Source organism: Pelecanus crispus, chromosome 2 (genome assembly GCF_030463565.1).
Source record: "Pelecanus crispus isolate bPelCri1 chromosome 2, bPelCri1.pri, whole genome shotgun sequence".
NCBI classification, from domain to species: Eukaryota; Metazoa; Chordata; class Aves; order Pelecaniformes; family Pelecanidae; genus Pelecanus; species Pelecanus crispus.
The window spans coordinates 176,037,857-176,060,299 of record NC_134644.1 but is presented as its reverse complement, the minus strand read 5'-3'; the positions used below and the strand labels follow the sequence as shown (position 1 = coordinate 176,060,299).

The following is a 22,443-nucleotide window of genomic DNA, read 5'->3' as shown; positions in this document are numbered from 1 at the left end:
TTCCTTGGCACGCACACACAGACCCACCATGAACACCTCCTTCCTCCCCCCGCCTGCTTCCTCCCCCACCAGAAGCTTGCAGAACTCAAGGCCAGGCAAGCCCATCATGACACCAGCCTCGGGACAAAGAATTAATTCCCCTCAGTAATTCTCCGAGAGCTCTGAAATAAGCCTATAAATTCTGGCTGGACTACAAGATGTCAAAACCAAAGAATTTACATTGGAAATAGATGGCAGCAGAGAATTAGCGATGCAATTCCTTGGAACCTATACTCCGGAGCAACAACCTGAAGGTCAAGTCTCCTGAATTCCCAGAAAACGTACAAGCCACAAGGCTGGTGACTGCCCTGTGTCCTTCAGTATTACCTGTTGGACCTGTTCCATTTTTGTATAACATTCACTGTCTAGAGAGAACTAAATCTACCAGGTACAGCCTGACCTGACATGCAGAAGACTTCTGCGGAAGGCTCTGATCCAAAAAGTATTAAATCATGTAAATGTGACAGAAAGCTCAGGTACAGAATGCAGGGTTGAGAATGCCACTAGCAAGACTAACAGCTCAGCCTTGCGACAACAAGGCATCTTCAAGAACACCTGCCAGAGTCGCTAATTTGTAACAGCCATAGACCAAGTAAGGAAAAAAGGCTATCAAAATGACACACAGACTAGATCTCAGAAACAAAAGCAGTGAGCAAACCTGCTGAAGACCTCAAAAGGCTAAAATAAAGGACAAAGTAATGAAATTGGCTATAAATGCTTTAAGAAATTCATAGAATCTCTCATGGCATACGCATCTCTGAACAAAGAGATAAAAAAGCAAGAAAAAAGCTATATAGATTATTCTGTATGTTGCTCAAGCTACAGAGAATTCACAATACTAAAAACCTCAAGTGACAGACTACAAATTATAGCAAGTACTACATAACAGGGAATTTGAGACATCCAACTTAAAATGGGAAAGGCAAATGCCTGCATCTGCAAAAATGCTCCTGGGGCGCTCTGAACTCCATAGAATGCATTAGTGAGACCTTGTTTATTCTCAGAGCCCACAGAGGAGAGAGTGAGTAGTCACCTGGGAAGTTTTCACTGTCAGAGCAGTGACTGCTATGAGAAGACAAAGCAGTCAGTGTTGCCACAGGAACTGGATAATGGCAAACCATTAGATTCTAAAGACAAACAATTTATCACTAAGCAAGCCCATCCTGAGTTAGAAGAGCAGGTGGCATTATAGCCAGAGGGTTGCTAGTGGCAAGGACGTTGGCAGTGAACCTCCAATGCCAAAACACTGATAAACAAAAACATCAGGGGTACTACAAAAGTTGCCTAGGACAAATTGGAACAAGGGACATTCCATCCAAATACAAGTTTAAAAAAAAAAAATCATAACAAGAGTAGTCAAATATTGGAGCTGGCATCTAGAAAGATACAGACTTTCCATCTCTAAAGGTATTCAAAATTTAACTGGACATGGCCTTGAGTAACCTGATCTAATTGGACCTGCTCTGAGTGTGGTCTTAGACCAGACCTTCCATCCTAAATCATTCTATGAGCAGCTACAGGGCCACCCTTTGGGATTCAGGCTTCTTTTTCAACTGAGAGCTGAGGATCTTTAAAGACAGAAAGAGCTCTAGATATTAATTTGCTCTATTGTAGAATGAGGAGTATCATCCCCACCCCATTCCTTCTGGGTAGAAAGAACCCAATCTCAAAGAAAATTTGCACTTGTGGTAAAAGGAAAACTTACAGACAGACAGCCCAAAATAAACCTCCAATCAGTATGCAACTGCTGTCAGAAAAGCAAGTAAATGTATGCAGCTGGAAGAGAAAGGATTGAAACAGTATTACTATAATGAATAATACCTTCTAATCTTATTGTGTCCCTGGTGGTTACTCAATTTCAAAGGATCTAAGAACTGAGGCAGATGCAAGATAGGCCAAGGAAGCAATCCAAGATGGACTGAACTGTTGCTCACTACAGCTCCACTGCCCTATTCACTGCTCCCAGCCACATGGTCCTGACCCTTCTCCTCAGTGTTGTCACCTCACCCCAAGACGATGCAATTCATCTCACTAGGCTGAACTAACCTAGCAAAAAGGTAGACAGCTTTTGTCCAGCTTAGAGAACTGAAATGACTCAGCTAAAGATCAGGTATGTGCCAGAGCTAGCGGGACCAAGTAATTGGAGAGCAGTTGCACTCCAAAAAGAATGCAAGTCACAAAATGACTAAGGATGGAGTACAAAGTACAATTGTCAGTTCATTCCAGGCCCCTAATATAAAAACCAGTAACATGTAATGACTGTGAAGGGAAAATTTAAGAAAACCCATTTAAGAGTATTTAACTTCAAAAGGCTCAACTAACTTGTGAAACGTATTGCCACAGGATGAAAAGTGAAATCAAAGAATTAACAAGATTTAAAAGAAAAGATCAGAGTTGATATGAAAAATAAGAACGGCTAGTGAGAATAGGTAATGCTTTACTCCCCCCCCCCCAAAAAAATCAATAGTTACAAGAAATAAGGAAACTTCCCATTTCAGAGTGAAAGCTGGCCTCTAACCAAAGGGGTTTAGAAAATCATTTCCTAAGGGTAGGCTAACCTATAATTGTTTGCTGCAGGATCCTTCCATTTTCTTCTGAACAGCTGATGTGGGTTGCTGGCAGCATCACAAACAGAACTAGGAATCTCTCTGAGTAGCACTGGTTTACAGACCTGAGATGATTCTCCAAATCCTGACTTCTCCATTTCTTTTGACATACCAACTGCCAGAATTAAATAGTCTCTGTATAAGGTGTTGGTAAGGCCATTCTCAAAAGACAGACAACTACCATTTTGTAGTCACTGTAGGTGCTCCCCTGCTCATTAAGCGGTAGCAGTAACTTTCCACTGAGTTTATGACTAGCTAATTATACTCCTGGGTGTCCGAGACATTTTGAAAGAGCAGAGTTCTTCCACTAGTTCTCTAGTTGCCTCCTGTGATAGATACCTCTCCACCTCAAAGGTATCACTCTCAAGGATGGAAATCCTACTCGGCTTCCTCCGCCCTGGTGCCGTCTTACCCTGGAAGCATGCCTCTGCCCTTCCCCGTATCGCCTGTCCTGGGGGCAGTCTCACCTGCTGATTACTAGGAGAATAGGGGGTTTCACGTCTGGAATTTCCTGTCCCAGACTCGCCTGCAGGAGCCTGAAAGAGAGAAGACAAAGCTAGATAGTTACTGTAGAGCAGCAACGTCCATGCCTCTCCCTTAGCTTTGAGACCACTGACATCCAGCCACCTCACCGCAGAGAGCAGAGTTAGCATTGGGCCCAACAGCAGGTGTCACACGGCAGAAACTTGCAAAAAGTGCTAGAAACAGCAGGGAAATAACATTAAACATTGGAACTGACATATCCAAACACGCTGCAAGGCCAACTGAAAACGCTTAAAGCCTTCTGCCTTGTAAAACATCCCCAGGAATCCTCTCCCCCTAACTTCTCTTTAGCCCTCAACAGACTGGGCCACAGTCTAGGCAAACCTCCTGTTGTCACTGAGCAAAAAAAGCTATTCCCAACTGAAAGGAGACAAGATTCATCCCCAGCCACATCCATTGCTGTTGGCCTACTGGTAAGACCTTCACGAGTAGCCCAGAGTAGGAAAGACACCCCTTCCACAGGAACCTATAGAATCATAGAATGGTTTGGGTTGGAAGGGGCCTTAAAGATCATCTAGTTCCTACCCCCTGCCATGGGCAGGGACACCTTCCACTAGACCAGAATCCTCAAAGCCCCATCCAACCTGGCCTTGAACACCTCCAGGGATGGGGCATCCACAGCTTCTCTGGGCAACCTGTTCCAGTGCCTCACCACCCTCATAGTGAAGAATTTCTTATATCTAATCTAAATCTACCCTCTTTCAGTTTAAAGCCATTACCCCTTGTCCTATCACTACATGCCCTCGTAAGAAGTCCCTCTCCAACTTTCTTGTAGGCCCCCTTTAAGTATTGAAAGGCTGCAATAAGGTCTCCCTGAAGCCTTCTCTCCACTAGGCTGAACAACCCCAACTCTCCCAGCCTGTCTTCACAGGACAGGTGAGTCCTCCTCTGGACTTGCTGCAACAGGTCCATGTCCTTCTTATGTTGGGGGCCCCAGAGCTGAACACAGTACTTCAGGTGGGGTCACATGAGAGCAGAGTAGAGGGCGAGAATCACCTCCCTTGACCTGCTGGCCATGCTTCTTTTGATGCGGCCCAGGATATGGTTGGCCTTCTGGGCTGCAAGCACACATTGTTGGCTCATGCCCAGCTTTTCATCCACCAGTACCCCCAAGTCCTTCTCAGGGCTGCTCTCAATCCATTCGCCGCCCAGCCTGTATTTGTGCTTGGGATTGCCCCAACCCAGGTGCAGGACCTCGCACTTGGCCTCGTTGAACTTCATGAGATTTGCACAGGCCCACGTCTCCAGCCTGTCAAGGTCCCTCTGGATGGCATCCCTTCTCTCGAGCATGTCAACCACACCACACAGCTTGGTGTCATCAGCAAGCCTGCTGAGGGTGCTCTCAGTCCCACTGTCCATGTTGCCAACAAACGTGTTAAACAGCGCCGGTCCCAATACCAACCCCTGAGGAATGCCACTTGACACTGGTCTTCACTTGGACATTGAGCAGTTGACCGCAACTCTCTGAGTATGACCATCCAGCCAATTCCTTATCCACCTAGTGGTCCATCAGTCAAATCCATGTCTCTCCAATTTAGAGAGAAGGATGTTGTGTGGGACAGTGTCAAATGCTTTGCACAAGTCCAGGCAGATGACATCAGTTGCTCTTCCCTTATCCACCAACACTGTAACCCTGTCGTAGGCAGCCACCAATTTGTCAGGCACAATTTGCCCTTAAAGAAGCTATGTTGGCTGTCACCAATCACCTCCTTATTTTCCATATGCCTTAGCACAGTTTCCAGGAGGATCTGCTCCATGATCTTGCCAGGCACAGAGGTGAGACTGACTGGCCTGTAGTTCCCTGGGTCTTCCTTTTTTCCCTTTTTAAAAATGGGGGTTATGTGGGAGCTTCACCGACCTGCCCCGACTTCTCAAATATGATGGATAGTGGCTTAGCAACTTCATCCGCCAGTTCCCTCAAGACCTGCGGATGCATCTCATCAGGTCCCATGGACTTGTGCACCTTCAGGTTCCTTAGATGGTCTCAAACCTGATCTTTTCCTACAGTGGGCAGTGCTTCGTTCTCCCAGTCCCTGCCTTTGCCTTCTGCAACTTGGGCGGTGTGGCTTGAGCGCTTGCTGGTGAAGACTGAGGCAAAAAAGTTGTTGAGTACCTCAGCCTTCTCCATATTCTGGGTAACCAGGTCTCCCATTTCCTTCCAGAGAGGGCCCACATTTTCCCTAGTCTTCCTTTTATCACCGACGTACCTATAGAAGCTTCTCTTGTTGTCCTTGACATTCCTGGCCAGATTTAATTCTATGAAGGCTTTAGCTTTCCTAATCTGATCCCTGGCTGCTTGGACAATTTCTCTGTATTCCTCCCAGGCTACCTGTCCTTGCTTCCACCCTCTGTAGGCTTCCTTTTTGTGTTTGATTTTGTCCAGAAGCTCCTTGTTCATCCATGCAGGCCTCCTGGTGTTTCTGCCTGACTTCCTCTTTGTTGGGATTGTCACTCCTGAGCTTGGAGGAGGTAATCCTTGAATATTAACCAGCTTCCTTGGGCCCCTCTTCCCTCCAGGGCTTTATCCTATGGTACTCTACCAAGCAGATCCCCGAAGAGGCCGAAGTCTGCTCTCCTGAAGTCCAGGGTAGTGAGCTTGCTATGCACTCTCCTCAGTGCCCTAAGGATCTCAAACTCCACCATTTCTTGGTCACTGCAGCCAAGGCTGCCCCTGAACTTCACATTCCCCACCAGCCCCTCCTTAGTGAGAACAAGGTCCAGCATAGCACCTCTCCTCATTGGCTCCTCTGTCACTTGCAGAAGGAAGTTATCAACAATACATTCCAGGAACCTCCTGGATTGCTTATGCCCTGCTGTGTTGTCCCTCCAACAGATATTGGGGTGGCTGAAGTCCCTCATGAGGACCAGGGCTTGTGAACATGAAGCTGCTCCTATCTGTTTATAGAGGGCCTCATCTGCTTGGTCTTCCTGGTCAGGCAGCCTGTAGCAGACCCCCACTATAAATGTCACCTGTCCCTGCCCTCCCTTTAATCCTGACCCATAAGCTCTCCATCGGCTCCTCATCCATCCCCAGGTGGAGCTCCATGCACTCCAGCTGATCACTGACATAGAGGGTGACACCCCCTCCTCATCTCCTCTGCCTGTCCTTCCTAAAAGGCCCGTATCTTTTCATTCCAACACTTAAGTCATAGGAGCCATCCTACCATGTCTCCGTGATGCCAATAAGATCATAGCCCTGCAGGCATGCACACGTCTCTAACTTCTCTTGTTTATTCCCCATGCTATGTGCGTTTGCATAGAGGCATTTAAGTTGGGCCCCCAGTCAAGCTGACTTACTGGCTGGAGTGGCTGGAATTCCTTTGTGCTGCTCTTCAGGTGCTCTCCTGCTGACCTGTGATCCTGCTCCAGGCTCTGGGCATCTATTACTAGCACTGGCATCAAACTGGTAGGAGTGGGATGGATTGAGGTTCCTGTCCCCCAGCAACTTTTGTTTAAAGCCCTCTTCACCAGCTTAGCAAGCCTGTGACTGAAGACGCTCTTTCCCTTCTCTGACAGATCAATCCCATCAGCCCAACGCTCAGACTGAGTCAGCCTACAGCCAGCCCCAACAGCTACAACAGGAGAGCAGAGTCCCAATAATTACCTGCAGCCTATTCACAGGACTAAGGAGCATGATTTCAAAAGTACTTTAGATGCCTAAAGACGGAAACAGGTCATTTGGGATTTAGAGAACTGTTTAAGCAAAACTAGGGTCCTGCAATCATTAATACCATACCCACACACTGGTGAATCATGTTAATTTGATTCAATTCAGCCTTGGGGAATGGTATTTATACTGACCAAGCCAGGAGACATGATCTGAAGTTTCTACTGGAGCACAGAAAACATCCGATCCTTCTTAGCACTGCAATGACAGAGAATGCAGCAGTATCAACTGATCTACTTCCATGCCTCCACTGCAAAGAGTGTTCTTGCTCACCCTGCTTCTGGCTACTGCTATCCAAGTCTTCCCATGTGCCGGCACATGCAGCTTACCAATCCCCAAGGAAGGGGCTGTTCTACAATACTGTTTTTCAGGGACTTCAGCTCCCTAACCCAGCTGACACACAACTGCTCCAGTTCTGGTGTCAGCACACAGGAGGAGAACATGCAGACAGGGGGAACTGATCCCTTTTGACCACAACGTGGAATTAGCTCCAGCTAACTGTGACACCCACCTCCAGACTGATGACAGCTGATCTGGCATAAAGGCTACCTTCAAAAAGGGTCTGTACTCTGTGACTGCTGCTTTTTTGATCTTTTGAACTCTAAAGCTGGATGTCTCTGATGTCCAAACCACAGCCTTTGACTCTTAATATACTGAGAGGTTACAGAGATTCAACTACATGCCTTGCTCTATGCTTATCTGCCCACACATCTGTGAAAAACAAATTGTCACCAAGGAACTAGGCTAAAAACATCTAAGAGAACTATAGCTGGGTGTTGTTTTGTTTGTTTGTTTGTTCTTGTGTGGGGGGGGGCAGTATGTTTGTGGTGGTTTTGCTTCTCTTGCTTTTCAGACCTCCTAAAAGGCTGAGAAAGGAAGAAAGGGAGAGTAGCGTGGTGCTAATCTGGAATGTAATATCTTTGGGTCTAGTCCTTGCTCTGCCACAGGTTTCCTGTGCAACAGTGAGAAAGTTAAATACAAACAGATTTCCCAGAGCGGAAAGCAAAGTCCCGCCTTGAAATCTGAAAGTCCAGATATATTGAAATGTGCCACTTCAAGGAACAGCATTCTCCTGGGCTGCAGATTAACTATGTCAGCTGTGCTGCCTCTTGGTTTTCAGAAGTCTAAAACCACCTGTGTTTGTTCAGGCCCGGATACATAAGTGTGACACCACCACCATTCTTCTGTAAGCCCTGCCAGCTTATATATGCCAACCCAACCACAGCAGACAGGGAACACCGCTGCTCCTAGCCTGACTCTTGCCCACCCAAAGAGACACTGGGGAAGTCGCCCGACATCACTGCCTCCCCTCAAAGAGGCGCTCGGCAGCACCCACACTTAGCAACAACTGGGGTACATTAGTGGCTGGAAGACAATTCACTGACCATCGGCAACCGAGAGCTTCTGCACGCAACACTGGAGAAGCACGTGTTAGGTGGGACCAGCCCCCGCACAGGCCTCGTGCTGCCTGGCATCCGGGGTCTGGTGCATGCGCAGGGGTTTAGTAGAATGCAGGTGGCCTTAACTGCGTGATTGCATGCCACACACAGCATGCTGTGGGACTGCTTGCCTTGGAGTAAAGGTTGGTCTTCAGCACTCCCCCCCTGCCATAGCCCAGGGGCGGGCCCCCCAGGCAAGCCTTGCCTGCTGCTTTCCCCCTGCGGTTAGCCACCACAAAGGGGTTCTCACTGAAGAGGATCGGCTGAGAGTCGATCATGCACTCTTGCTCTGGCGTCTCTGGCATCTGGTCCTGGGACAAGGGGCAACCTGTGGGATCCTGCTTGTCTAGCTGGGGCTTTTCTGCCCCGCTCGCGCACTTGTCGGGTGATGCAGGGTCCTGAGGGAGGCCAGCCACGCTTCCGATGATCGGGCCTGCAGCTGTTTCTGGGTATGAATCCTGGCTGTCCTGTGCCACTGGCAGAGACAGCACAGTGCAGTCGCCCTCCATTCTGGAGCTGGCCTTATTATACTGAACAAGCTGAGAGGAAAACAAAAGGATCAGAAAGAAATAAGGAGAACAGAGTAAAGGAGAGGAGGGAGAAAATACAGAGCAGCTGCTGCTGCTGAAGGACAGGGCAGAGAAGAATTCCAGTACTAATGCCCACACGACCATCCCTTCCCTCTCTTCTACTCTACGACCAATCTCGTGATCCCAAATGCTACTTCCAGGAGAGGACCTTGCTGTCAGCAGGCAATACATACACCAAGTAGTTGACAGGCACAAACACACTCCCTCCACTTTTCTTGCTCTCATGCACATTCCAGCCTGCACTTCAGCAGCTCACCAGTAACACTGCTGCTCTCTAGCAAAACTGATTGCCCAAACCTGCACAAGCACACGTCCTCTCACAAGCACACATCCTCTCCCATCTCACTGCAGCACATCCTCAATTCAACTCCACCATCACGTGGCCAAACATCAACTGTCTCACCCCAGCGTACTTTCAAGTAGTTCCAGCACTGTCACACAGAGTAACACCTCTCACGTCGCTCCAATGCATTTCCATAAAGTTACACACTTACCACCATATCGTCTACCCCATGCATTTCCATCACACCTGCATGGACAAACATGCTTTTACGGCCCCACTTCATCAAAATACACACCAACAGGTAACAGAGAGCTAAATAACAGCTAACAGAGCATGGATCCCTTTGAGCGCTCTTACTGAAGGCAAGACTGAAACAGAGCTCCAGTTCTGCCTAGACTCAACTGTACCCATCCAAGATGAAGCACTGACCTTTCCTCTTTTAATGCTATAAAAGAGAGTTTGTTACCCCAGCCAAAGCCTTCTTCAGGGAAGTAGAGATAATCGGAGAGCAACGATCAAATCTCCTTCTATCCAAGTGCCTGCCAGGGAGCAGAAAGACCTCTTCTGCTCAGAGCACATTCTCCAACTCCTGTGTCACGGCAGCATTCACAAAAATAGCTCTCAAGGGCTGGGTGGGCTGGTGACTACAATGGCAGCTGAGAGGCTCAGGAATTTCTGAGGCCCTCCCCTAACCCCTCAACCCCAACCCAAACTAAAGCAGTGGTTGGCAGAGCCCTGGCTCATATCATATTTCTTCAGACAGTGAAGCCTGTGCTACCCTTAGAAATGTTGCTATTGTAGCTATGTGACTTTCCCATGTAAAGAAACCCTACCAAAAAAACCCCAAATTCCAACCTTCTTTTCCCAGAGTGCCATAAACTACACTAGCAAGAGCTCTAGTGCACATAAAGTTATGCCAGGCAAAAAGTACTTTCAGGAACCTTATTTGTTCATTGGTGATACTGTAATGAAAATGCTGCCAGCAATCCACAACCGCAAAGTGGGTTTGTGGGTCCTACAGCCAGGCCCCTCCAGGAGAGCTGCCGCTTTCCCTTGCCAAGCAGAAGAGCACAAACACTGACCGACCAAGGTTCCAGGTGAATCCCACCACCACCGTCTACCTTGCTTCGCACAAAGGGAAAAAGTAAACACCACTTTTAGGGTGCTGTGGAGATGGGCATCTCACCAAGACTGCATGAAGTCTGACAGTCCATGGGGAGCCTCCATCCCTATTTTGTTCATGGACATGACTGGATTTGAGCTTCATCTACCCCTCGCTTTAATCTCCCGCGCTTCTGCTGCAGCAGTGTATTCCAGTGCAGGATGCCTTGCTCCCTCTACTTCACAGTGGGCTATTTTTATCAGACAAGCAACAATTTCTATTTTGGGTAAGCAAAGATTTTGGCAATGCAGTGTGCTTTTGCCAGCATTGCCTCTGTCACTCCCCAGTCTAGCAGACAGGACAATCATGTTTTACCCTGCAGCCTCCAAGGCAAATACAGAAGAAATGCATTGGCAGTTCTGATCCATCACTTTGCCCCAGACACTGAAGCAAATCTAATTTTAAATCTAATAAACAAGTACAGAGAACGAATCAATGGCTAGAAATTGAAGAGGTTTAGATTCAGACTAGAAAGTCAGATTGTTAATTAACCAACCATGGTGACACGCTACTGAGCAAAGTCGTCTCCGTTTCTTATAGTCCAGAAAGCAAAACTAGATTTTTAATTTTTTTTTTTTGCTGTGGCTAGATGCAGTCATTCATGGGTACGGTTTTCAAGCCTGTACTGTACAGAAGACAGAGACTATAATAGCTCTTTTATTACTGAGATGGTAGTATCAAGATGTTGTAGCGCACTGGGTACTCTGCAGACCTCAAGCTAGATCAAGCCAGAGGGCATCACTGAGATGAGCATTCTCATGCTGCTTTCAACTGGAATTTTTCAGTTGGGGTTTTAAAAGTATACAAACAAAACAGGCTTGCATCTCAGTAAGCCTTTGTTAAATCTTGCTCACAAAAGGACCAATACACAGCAATACAGATTAATCCAACATAGACAACCATCTGCCCCCTTCTTTAAGGGCAATTCTTGGGGCACCCTCATGATAAATTCCACCTGCAATTTACAGCAGTCATGACAGAGGTCTGCACCTCCTCCTGTTCAACAGGGTGAGGAAAGTCACACTTGCAGGGGACTACATGACAACAAAAGATATGTAGACACTGTTCAGAGGAGAATGTACGTGGTCAGAAAGTTGGCCTAGAGACAGGAAGAAACAGAAAAATACTATGGGAACGGGGCAATAGCATTAGTCATCTTAATCCAGTCAGACTGTCTGGAGATGGACAACCTGTTAATTGAACCACATGCTTTTCTGCTGGCCGTGTCTGAGTCTTCCAGGCAGTCACCAAATAGGCCAAGTACAGCTCCCAAAGGAACGCCAGAACCTTGCTGTCCTTGAAGCCCGTATCTCCCTGTACTCACAATCTAGGCAGACATATTTTTTCAAACAGAGCAAAGACAGGGCTGGGCAAATGACAGCTGGAAAAAGATAAACATGGGCACCAATTGGCCCTTCCCCTGAAATGGGACATTTATAGATGCCGCCCATACGCCCCGGCATTCCAGCTTGTTCGGCCCCACATTCCAGTGCCAGGCGTTCCTGGGCTGACACGGACTGCTAAGGCACAAGTTCCCAAATGCTGCTCTGCTCTGGACAACACTCGGGCTGTCCAGCAAAGAGGCAGCTGCTTGCGTGGGGCTGGCTCTCCCCTTGTTTCCAGCTACTAAGTTACACTAAGAGATGCTAAAAATACATTAAACCTTTTCCTGACAATACTTTTCTGTGTGAACAGCCAGGATAGAAACCCCAAAAGCTGGGGAGTATGGGGAAGAACAAAATGAGACAAAGCTGGAGACAAAGCAGGGCTCTAATCAGTGTGAAAGCAGAAAAGCAAGAGGGCCTGAAGCCAACGAGAGGATAGATGAATAGGAGAGGAGACCTGTCTGGATGGAATGAGATGGAGACAGTAAGAGATGATCCCGAAACAATGGAATGGGAATGCAGAATCTGACGATGACAGCAAAGGGTGGTCTTGCTGCAACAGGAAGAAAGGAATGGAGGTGAAGACTGAGGATGTGTGTGAAGGAGCAGGCAGAAACCCAGTGGAATAGGTATGATGCAGGGAAGAGAAAACATGACCAAAGGAAGGAAAGGTGGAGAGGTGAGGTGACATTTTAAACAACACAGGAGAGACAGATGACTTTGCAATCTGTGGAATTTGTGAAATATGGATTTTTCTCTTGGTTGAGTTGCCAGTACATATCAGGGACTGAAATACAGGTCACAGGGGCAGGAGTATCCAAGGCTGTATCAGGGCGGGAGTATCCAAGGCTGTATCAGGGCTAAGTCATTATATGCAATCACTACCACTTTGCCTTCTGCAGTCCTAGATGGATCTTGACTTTCTTTTAATGCTTTGGGTATCAGCACCCCGCATCCCTCCTCCTTTCTAAACGCCATCCCACAATGAATTTACAACTAAGCTGTGCACACAACATTGTCACCTTCGGTGTCAGGAAGAATCTTCCCCTCCCTCCTCTGCAGCTTTCAGCAGTTGCTTCCTTCCATGATAAATCCCCTGCACTCTCTCATTCACACGTATCCCCCTCTCCTGCTGGGCTGTTCTTTCTGCCTTGTTCGAGACACTTCTTTTTGTGTCTCGGCAATTACACAGGCCACTTCCCCTTCCAACATGGAAAGCAATCTGCCTCTCTGCTCTCCTCATTCTCCTATTCTAATCTTTCTTTTGTGGCTACCTCTTGTTTCAGACAGTGTCAAAGTCTACCACAGTTCTGCTTCCCAGTTTTCCTCTGCCGAGAGCACTGTAATCTCTCACACCAGGGCACAAGGAGAGGGCAGGTAACAGAATGACCACGGCTTCCCCCACACAGGGACCCACACCTCAACAGCCCCTCACTTACAGTGCGATTGACTCTCTGTAAACCACTGCTGGGCAAAGCAGCCAGGGTCCGATAGTCCAGTCTCAAAGGTTCACTGGTGATATTCTGGAGAAGGGCAAGGGGGGGCAAAAAAACACAAACACCAGGAAGAGATCAGGCCATTAGTCAACTAAATCAACTAGAAAGAGCAATTAAAAGGAAACCACCCCTAGTAACAACCAAGGCCTTATTTCCAAACTCTGCAGAAAGTTCCCATGGCCTGGAGATGAACCTGGAATTGTTCCGAACACAACCACGGGGACCCATGACAGAGGCTGGGCTTGAGAAATACTGCAGAGAGCATGTCGCTCTGGGCCCCTGGTCACCCACTATGCCCAGAGCCCCACCATTCCTCCTGCCCCCACGTGCACGCGTCCACTCCCTTACAGGGAGAGGGGAGAACATGACATACATACCAGTTTTCTCCAAATAGAATCCAGAAAGGCTTCCAGTCTGGATTTGGAGACATTTGAGAGTGCAAATCTACAATTCCTCTACAGCATCTTTTCTCAACCTTAACTGACACTCATTGTACAATTTTGTTTGATTTCGCTTCCCGTTTGCATTTGTCTGCCTTTCTAATTCTAGCCATTGTTTTTCACCATTCCTTCTTCAATCACATTACAGATTTCTTCATTTCTGGTATCTTCTCTTACACCCAAAAATCAAGTCTTTTTGGGGGGGAGCAGAGAACAGAAGTTACAGGGAACGAGCACTTTTAGAAATTTCTCCAGCCTTCAAGTCCAGTTGCGGCCCTTTTCTGCGACTCTCCAACCCTCCCACCGTGCTCCTCACCTCTGCCTCCTCCTCAAGTTGCTGTGTGGCTGCCTCCCGCTCCCTACGCATCCACTCCTTCCACGAGACAGGACAGAGTCAGAGCAGCATCCAAGCAGCACAGGCAAAGAGAGAGGGAAAGAGGTCAGCACCATGCTGGGCAGTAACTCCAGAGGGGGGACAGAGAAGCATGAACAGCGCTGGCACCAGGACAGGGCGAGCAGAAACCCAGCACATATGTTGGGCCCGGGGAAAAGAGGAGCTGGAATTCTGCATGAGCTCGGTTATTGCCAGCAAAACGGACGGGAACAGACACCCCATACAACACAGGCCAGGGCGTCCCCAGATGAGGGGAAGAGAGCAGATGTCTCTGAGATCCTCAGCAGGGTCAATCCTGGGGAAAAGTGAAGGGAGCTAAAGCCCACCCCAAGCACAAGCTACGCCATCACCAAGGGAAAGGAGAAGATCGCTTATTGCTAGAAGAGACATCTTGACAGAGCACAGACTGGAGAGGCTGGAAGGGAATGGAAAAACAAATCTACAGTGTGCAGGCCTAGTTGTCACTAAGGAAAAAGACCTAAAAAAAAAATCACATGCTTGTTAATAGCATCACAGCCAAAAGACTATATATAGAGATAGAAATTGTATAAGCATAAGGCAGGGCTTAAAATCAGCTGGTCAAGCTCTCAGTCATTCAGCACAGCACTCTATTATAAGAGTGACCAGTGACTAATCTCACAAGCCCCAGCTATGGGCTTGCTTCCAAGCTGCAAGAGGAAGGTAATAACGTTACTTGTCTTAAAGAATCATTTCTGCGCACTTATACTTTTGCGACTTTTTGCCTAGCACCTATGCTGCAGAGGGAGGGCTGTGGACAAAAACAGCACCATTCTTCCGTTCTATTGCGTATTGCAACCCTCCTGACTGCTCCTCCCAAACAGCAGCAACCAGACAGTCCAGAAGTCCCAAGGCTGGAAGGTTGGGAGGTGGAAGGCGTCTGAGAAATACAGAGGGAGCTAACTGAAAATTCTGATAAGCACCTAGGCCATTCTCTTCAAAAAAGCTTCTGTGCATTACCACTAGCAAATAATCAGCGTCCCACATCACACTGCTGATCTCCAGACAATAACGAGCAACATGAGAAGACACTAATGCTCTGGAGGATCACAAGACACAAAGGGATATTTAAGCTAAAGTCTATTCTGAACCTGGTTATGCTTATTTTGGACAACTGTTATCTGTAAGGTGAGTGTACAAGCTGACAGTAATCTTGTAGGTGATCCTCCTCTGAGGTCTTAAGCTGAAGAGACAAGAGCACCAGCCAGCCCAGATGGAGCTGTGGAATGTTCAAAGCTCATCTCTGACAACATCTGGAGAGCCTGAGGAAGCTCTGGATTAAGACTAGAAAAATAAGTACAGCTATGGAGTGGGGATAGAGAAATGCATCTTGAGTCAATCCATGGAGATCTGGAGTTACTAATATTGCTATCAGAAACTGAATTATCAAAGAATTGAACTTGGGAGATGTATGCAGTGAGTGCAACAGTGGTGTGTGAAAACCTCTACAGGACTAATGGCGAGTATAGCAAAGCCGAAATACTTCCCATTTCCTCAGTTCACAACCTTACTGTAAGGAGACATAGATTTCTATCACTCTTGTGCAAAACTGAACATGAAATGCTGAAGAATTAGAGGAAAGGTCCAAAAATGGTGACACAGATAGTATTACTGAAGATCTGGCAGTGAGGTGGGAACTTCCTACAGCATTACAATGGCTACCATACACACATACTACTGGAAGAATTCCCATCTAAGTATAGATCTCAAACACCATCAGGACACCTTGCAGATACTTAGGACAGAAATCCCTTGCCTTATTCCTGCACATGCTGACATCAATCTAAGCTGTAGGCCAGCAAAGATAAAGCAAAGCTTCCAAAGGGAGTCTGCAACACAGCGAACCCCTTTTGTCTCTCTACCCCAGTCTTTCTTGAAATCGTACCCTGCATAGCCCATTGCAGCCACTGACAGAAGGCAGAGTACGATTATATTATTATATTTTATGATTATTATATATTATGCTATTTAATATCTTCATCAAAGACGTAGTGGGATTGACTGCACCCTCAGCAAATTTGCAGATCACACCAAGCTGAGCAATTCAGCTGACACGTGTGAGGGACGGGATGCCATCCAGAGGGACCTGGACAAGCTGGAGAGGTGGGCCTGCGTGAACCTCATCAGGTTCAACAAGGCCAAGTGCCAGGTCCTGCACCTGGGATGGGGCAACCCCCGCTATCAGTCCAGGCTGGGGGATGAAGGGATTGAGGGCAGCCCTGCAGAGAAGGACTTGGGGGTACTGGTGGATGAAAAGCTGGACATGAGCCAACAATGTGCGCTTGCAGCCCAGAAAGCCAACCATATCCTGGGCTGCATCAAAAGAAGCGTGGCCAGCAGGTTGAGGGAGGGGATTCTGCCCCTCTGCTCCGCTCTGCTGAGACCCCACCTGGAGCCCTGTGCCCAGCTCTGGGCCCTCAGCACAAAAAGGACATGGACCTGCTGGAGCGGGGCCAGAGGAGGCCACAAAAATGATCCGAGGGCTGGAGCCCCTCTGCTCCGGGGACAGGCTGAGAGAGTTGGGGTTGTTCAGCCTGGAGAAGAGAAGGCTGCAGGGAGACCTTATTGCAGCCTTCCAGTACTTAAAGGGGGCCTATAGGAAGGATGTGGAGAATCTTTTTAGCAAGCCTGTTGTGACAGGACAAGGAGTAATGAATTTAAACTACAGAAGAACAGATTTAGACTGGATATAAGGAAGACATTTTTTACAGTGAGGATGGTGAAGCACTGGCACTGGTTGCCCAGAGAGGCGGTGGAGGCCCCATCCCTGGAAACATCCCAGGCCAGGTTGGACGGGGCTCTGAGCACTCTGCTCTGGTTAAAGCTGTCCCTGTCACTGCAGGGGTTGGGCTGGGTGGGCTCTGAAGGGCCCTTCCAACCCAAAGCATTCTATGATTCTATATAAATATGAAATATAGATATGTATATTTAATGATTACATATATTGCATGCCTGAAAGGTCATATGGCCATTTTCTTGTTCATTGCTCTGTCCTCTTACAGTCTGCACTATTGTCTACTCAAAACCTTGACTGTTTTTTCCAAAACAAGTAAAATCTCAAGTGTTAACTAAATTACAATGATCACCTCCATCCAGAATTGCCAACATAACTACACTCTCCTGGGGTAGCCAATGTAAAAAAAGCTGAGTGATTACAACTACAGAAAGAACCTAGAGGAATATTAGGTATATCTAAATTGGAAACCTGAAGAAACACCTGCATAAGTACACATACTTATCTGCCAAGAGAGCAGATTCCTAACTGACAATACTGAAGAATTAAATTTTCCCTCATCTTCCAAAAGAATTTGACTGAATAAATTACAGTTTTAAGAGGGATAACTAGAGAACCCAAGTCCCCAAGGGGCTTGACTCTGCTAATCTGTTTCTATGAAAGGCTCAAATAGTGGGCAGAACTACAAAATTCTCATAACGAATCAGAAAAATGATCATGTAAACTGAGGAGCACAAACTTGTGCTTGATTAACAGCACCACTTCTTCAATTCAGGACAGCTTTGAGCTGTGTGTTCTCATCTTTGCTCATAAAAGCTCTGTCAGGTCATGGAGTGCTGTATAGAGAGAACTGATTAAATGCGGGACTTCCAAGCTGATAGGCCATTTTTCTCAAAGTTGCAACTTGGCCAGAAAGTATCAGCAGGTAACAAAGATGAACTCTGTAAAACAGAAGAGCACCACCAAAGAGGTACATAGGAAGGTATGGCAAAGCCAAAAAGCAGCTAGAGTAACTGAGCGGTACACTACGAAGAGAGAAAGCCCAAAGCCCCCCAAGGCATTAACAATTGGGTAAAGATAATCTGTGGCATTTTCCTTAGGGCTCACAGGCTTGGCAGAACCACTGTCAAGAACAGATTCTGCTACATGAAAAATCTCTCACCACTTTCTCCATTTCTTCTCTCTCCCACTGAGTTGCTTCTCTCACCATTTCCATCTCCTAGGAGAGACCAAAGTTAGAGCCACTTCACCCAGTGCTCTCTCCCCACTTGGAGCACCTGTAACCTCATGAAGATTTCAGAGTCCCATCCTAGTGCATTCCTGATGAAAGTGCTGGGACCTGCTGATCCCATAAAAAGGAAATCCACTACCCATTATGTTGCAGATTCCATGCACCAAGGGAGACACTAGAGATTTTCAGAAACTTTTTCCACTCCACAACATTCTCTCAGTTGTAGCCAGAATACCCACCTTCTGTAGGATCTCCAGTTCTTCAGGGCTTAAATCCCGATCAATAGAAGAGATACTTTCCAGGCTATTCTTGCGCCCAATACCAGCAGCAAAAGGGTTTGCAATAATTCCTGGGGACATCTACAAAGCAAAAAGGCAATAAAACATGGTGGAAGCCCACAGTGTGCCATACAAAAAATTCCATACCCTGGGCTCCCAAATACAGAGTACCAGGACGATCCTAGGCAAGTCAGAACTCTTTCACAACTTGAAACCTTACTTCAGCTGTCAATTACTCAAGGAACTTGAGGTCTAAGAAAGATGAATTTAAATTGAAACAGGTATAGAAAGGGGATAAGGTGACCAGGGATTGGGTACACATTCTAGTGGAGAATTAAAAAAGCTTACTTGTTAAGCCTTGAAAAAAAGAAAGCCGAGAAGGCACAGGATTGCTATGGTTAAGTGTTTCCCTGTGGGGAAAGGCAAACACCAATAAACAGACAATTTGCTTTAAAAATAACATTGGCACAAGAAAAAAATGGACATAAATAGCCTGGAGAAAATCAGCCCGAAAACGACATTTCTAACCAGTGCAGTGATATTGTGAAACACTTCTGTAATCAGCAGAAGAGTGACAGTCTTTAGAGACTATTACTTTTATGAACTGGCAACCACCTCCAGTTCATATAGCAGGAGACCAGACTTTGAAATCTGGGACCTCAAAAAAAAAAATCTACAGCAAAAGGCTGGAAAAATCCAACAATCTTCTGTGAAGAAAGAGGTGAGATCCTTGTGGTACTGGTCACTATGAGGGCACCCTGCACTTCAGTTCTTACCTCAATGGCAGCTGCAGCCTTGGGATCAAAGCCATCGCACACTAGCACAAGGAGCGCATCACCCACACTTCGGAGTATCTGTACTGCTTCTGTATGCGTCATTCCCAGCAAACTCTGGTGATTCACCTCCAGGATCCGCATCCCCACCTTCAGACGGCCATCCCGGGCTGCAGCCCCAGAGGAGCTCACCTATAACAAACGGGGGGGAATCAAGACATCACCTAAGGAGGTAAAAGAAGATTAGAGAGCATGGGGACCATCAGGAAGAAGGAATGAGAGAGGACAGCATACAAAGGAGACAGAGAAGGCTACAGCTACACGTCAGGGAAAGCGTCTGGAAGTACTTATATATACTTACGGAGAGGGTAGAAAAGGAAGAACATATACAGTTTGGTAGAGGAAACGGGCGTGGAAGAAATCTTTTATGGGAGATAAAAAGAATCTGTATTTGAAATGTGTTGTCCCAAGGAAAGAAACCGCTGTTGTTTTGTCAGTGAAGCAGGTGAGAAAGAAAGCTCTCACATTTATGTTTTACCTTCACAGAAAGGAAAGTGTAATAATCTTTTGTTGGGAGAAACACAGAAAATGCAAGCACAGGGATCATTTTTGTGGATAAACAAGGGATAAAGACTTTTCACTGTCTTTGTGGTAGAGACAGGCGGAACAAATTACGCATGTCTGTCATTTTCCATCCTCTCTTTCAGAGAAATAACGTGTAACTCCTATTTTCTTTCCTCAGCAAGTCACAAGAACTCATACTTGCCTCATGTACACAAGCTGTCACCAGAGGAAGCACCTACATGCAGCATATTGATAAGGCACATGAAAGCCAGAGTTTGCCTTACAGAGTGCACGCATCCATATGTGTTTAAGGAGAGAATGAAAGCGCATGCTTTGCCACCAGAACAAAGGCAGTAAAGGCAAGGAGTTTTATTAATTTTTTTCCCCTTTGGAACAGGGAAAAGAGACTGCAGGACTTGCTGTGGGTACAAAGTGAAAGAAAAGAAAAAAAACCCAAAAACCTAAACACATGCAAACATGAGGCTCAGGAGAAATATGCAAGCTGGGGAAGCAAGAAAAAATTGAACAATGGTGATAGGAGAAGTTACTATCAGGAACTAGACAGTAATACAGGATACAACTTAAAAGTGCCTTAGGGAAAGGAATAGAATCACCAACTGGGTATTACTCTTTCTAATGGGAAACCAAAAAGCCTGAAACAAAATGGGATGTACACACAGTCAAGCTAGATCAGATGAAGACCTTGGTACATTTGGTATACAGACAAACCTCACTGGGAACACCAAAGACAAATGGATGGCTTCAATTCAAAGGCCCACTCTCAAACCCAAAGAAAACATGACTAAGCTTTACAAAGAGAATTATGACCAGTGCTACACAAGGGCTTCGCAGAAAGAATACATCGGTGTCAGGGATCTCAAGCAAAGCCTGTAGATCTATGACAAGAGAATAAGGAGAGCACAAGGGCACGCAAAGTTGGTTGCTGGGTGGGGGAAACGCAAGGACATGCATGACTGGTGGTCAAAGTAGAATGGAGGAACAACTAACATCAGAGGAAGGAAAGAAAGAAAGGACTACTGCACACTACATATTACTGGGATCAGAGAGGCAAAAAACCCCAAAACAAACCAAAGGCATGGGTGTTTATTTGATTTATGAGAGCTGTTTTGGACAAAAACCAACAGATATATGTTTAATAAAGTACCTGTAAAAAGAGGAGAAAAAATGCTGCATGCTTTTTTTTTTTTTTTTTTTTTTAAGTTTGTGGGGAGGGAAAGCAGTCATGCATGCCTACACATAATTTCTTCAGGGCTGTAAAGGAAAACATTGAAGTGTGTGTGAGTGCGTGTGCATGCACAAAAGTGGTCACATGCAGCTGAATGGAAAAAGACCGAGTACTCACAATTTCTCTTCCAGGGAGAGCAAATGCATAAGTGTGATAGTAGAACACCCAGAAATAATGGGAGGAGGTGAAGTTAATGTAGAAAAAATGTCTTTAATGCCAACTGTCATCTGTACTATTGATATGTCACTGAGGGACTCTGAGCTATCCCCACTGAGACAGATCATGAATTTCAAATTGTAGATATAATTTATACTTCTCATAGTATTCAACTTGTAACACTTCATCAAGAAGGTTTTAAAAAAGAAGAACCAGATTACAACTTACAACAAAAAAAAAAAAAAAAGAAAAAAGACAATTAAGGGACTCAATGGAAACGCAAATTAAGAAAAACTAAGGAGAAGGAAGGCAGTAATCAGACATCCAAAGAGGAGGAAGAACAAAAAGCACTACTTTGTCTCTCAGTTACTGGAAATACACAGACAAAGTAAGAGAAGCACTCTGGTTAGGAAAGGTAAGAGAGATCAAGCTGAAGTAACAAGTTGAAGGGAGAGCAGAAAAGTTCAGTGCTTTGGTTCTCCACAGGCTAAACCAACTATTTAAAAAAAAAAAAAAAAAAGCAGGGGAGGGGGGTAAACTAACCCTGCAGTGGGGCTAAACTGTAAGCCTTCCAAACCCCTAAATTCTGTAACACTAAAGGAGATAAAAACAAACCTAATCATTAAAAACAATTGTAGGCTACAATAATCTTAGGCTTTCTTTTATTGCTATTACAAACATTGCAGTTGAACATGAAACTATTACTTTGACAGAGTGAATTTACTCTCTTAACTTTAAAACTCAGATAAAGGAGTTATAGCCAAATAATAACAAATGCTGAGTATTCCCTTTCTTTGAAAGTAGTCAATTATTAGAAAGGGTTAACTGGCAATTATGGAGTGTCCACCATCCAGCAAGGATTATTAAGACCTCTAGAGCTAGAGCAGAGTTGCTACCCTGCCACACCAGCTAAAGAGGTGACACTAATGTGAACGTCCAGAGTCCCCCTTTTGTAAGCAGCAAGACCAAAAATTACACCACTTATCACTATGCTCTGCTGCCAGCAAGAAAGAAGAGGTAATACTTTCTGGTAAGGGTTGGGAGGAGCATAAGCTTATACACAGTATGTTGTTCAAAAGAAAAAATGCATTACTTCTTGCAGAAAAGTGACATGACAAGTAAGTATGCACACAGGCAGTCATTTACAAAGGAAAGGGAACAAACTTACACACACAGTGCATGGCACAGGAGGAAAGGTGAGCAACTCATAAAGCTTTCGATGAAAGGAGGAAAGAGCATGCATGTTTGAGTGGGCAGGAAGGCCACAAACACTTGGGGGAAGCAATAGGAATGGAGGGTAAAAGGGAAGATGCATGGGTTCATGTTATAGGAAAAAAAGCAAGAGAAGAAACACAAGACAAAAAAGCAAACATAGGAAATGGAAGAAGAAATTTTGTAG

The 22,443-nt window shown here is 46.0% G+C and overlaps 1 protein-coding gene across 3 annotated transcripts in view; it reads right to left on the bottom strand.

Moving 5' to 3' along the window:
• Positions 1-22,443, bottom strand: part of SCRIB (scribble planar cell polarity protein) — a 113,970-nt gene that overhangs the window by 29,407 nt on the left and 62,120 nt on the right. Inside the window, exons 25-31 of one of the 3 annotated variants that reach the window (XM_075704909.1) lie at positions 19,082-19,270; positions 18,267-18,386; positions 17,959-18,015; positions 13,967-14,023; positions 13,154-13,237; positions 8,422-8,833; positions 3,113-3,171 (exon numbers count right to left, since the gene is read on the bottom strand). In XM_075704909.1, the coding sequence (XP_075561024.1) occupies positions 3,113-3,171; positions 8,422-8,833; positions 13,154-13,237; positions 13,967-14,023; positions 17,959-18,015; positions 18,267-18,386; positions 19,082-19,270 (978 nt within the window). Of the gene's footprint in view, positions 1-3,112; positions 3,182-8,421; positions 8,834-13,153; positions 13,238-13,966; positions 14,024-17,958; positions 18,016-18,266; positions 18,387-19,081; positions 19,271-22,443 lie in introns of all 3 variants that reach the window. The other 2 variants (XM_075704908.1, XM_075704910.1) reach the window with 2 other exon arrangements.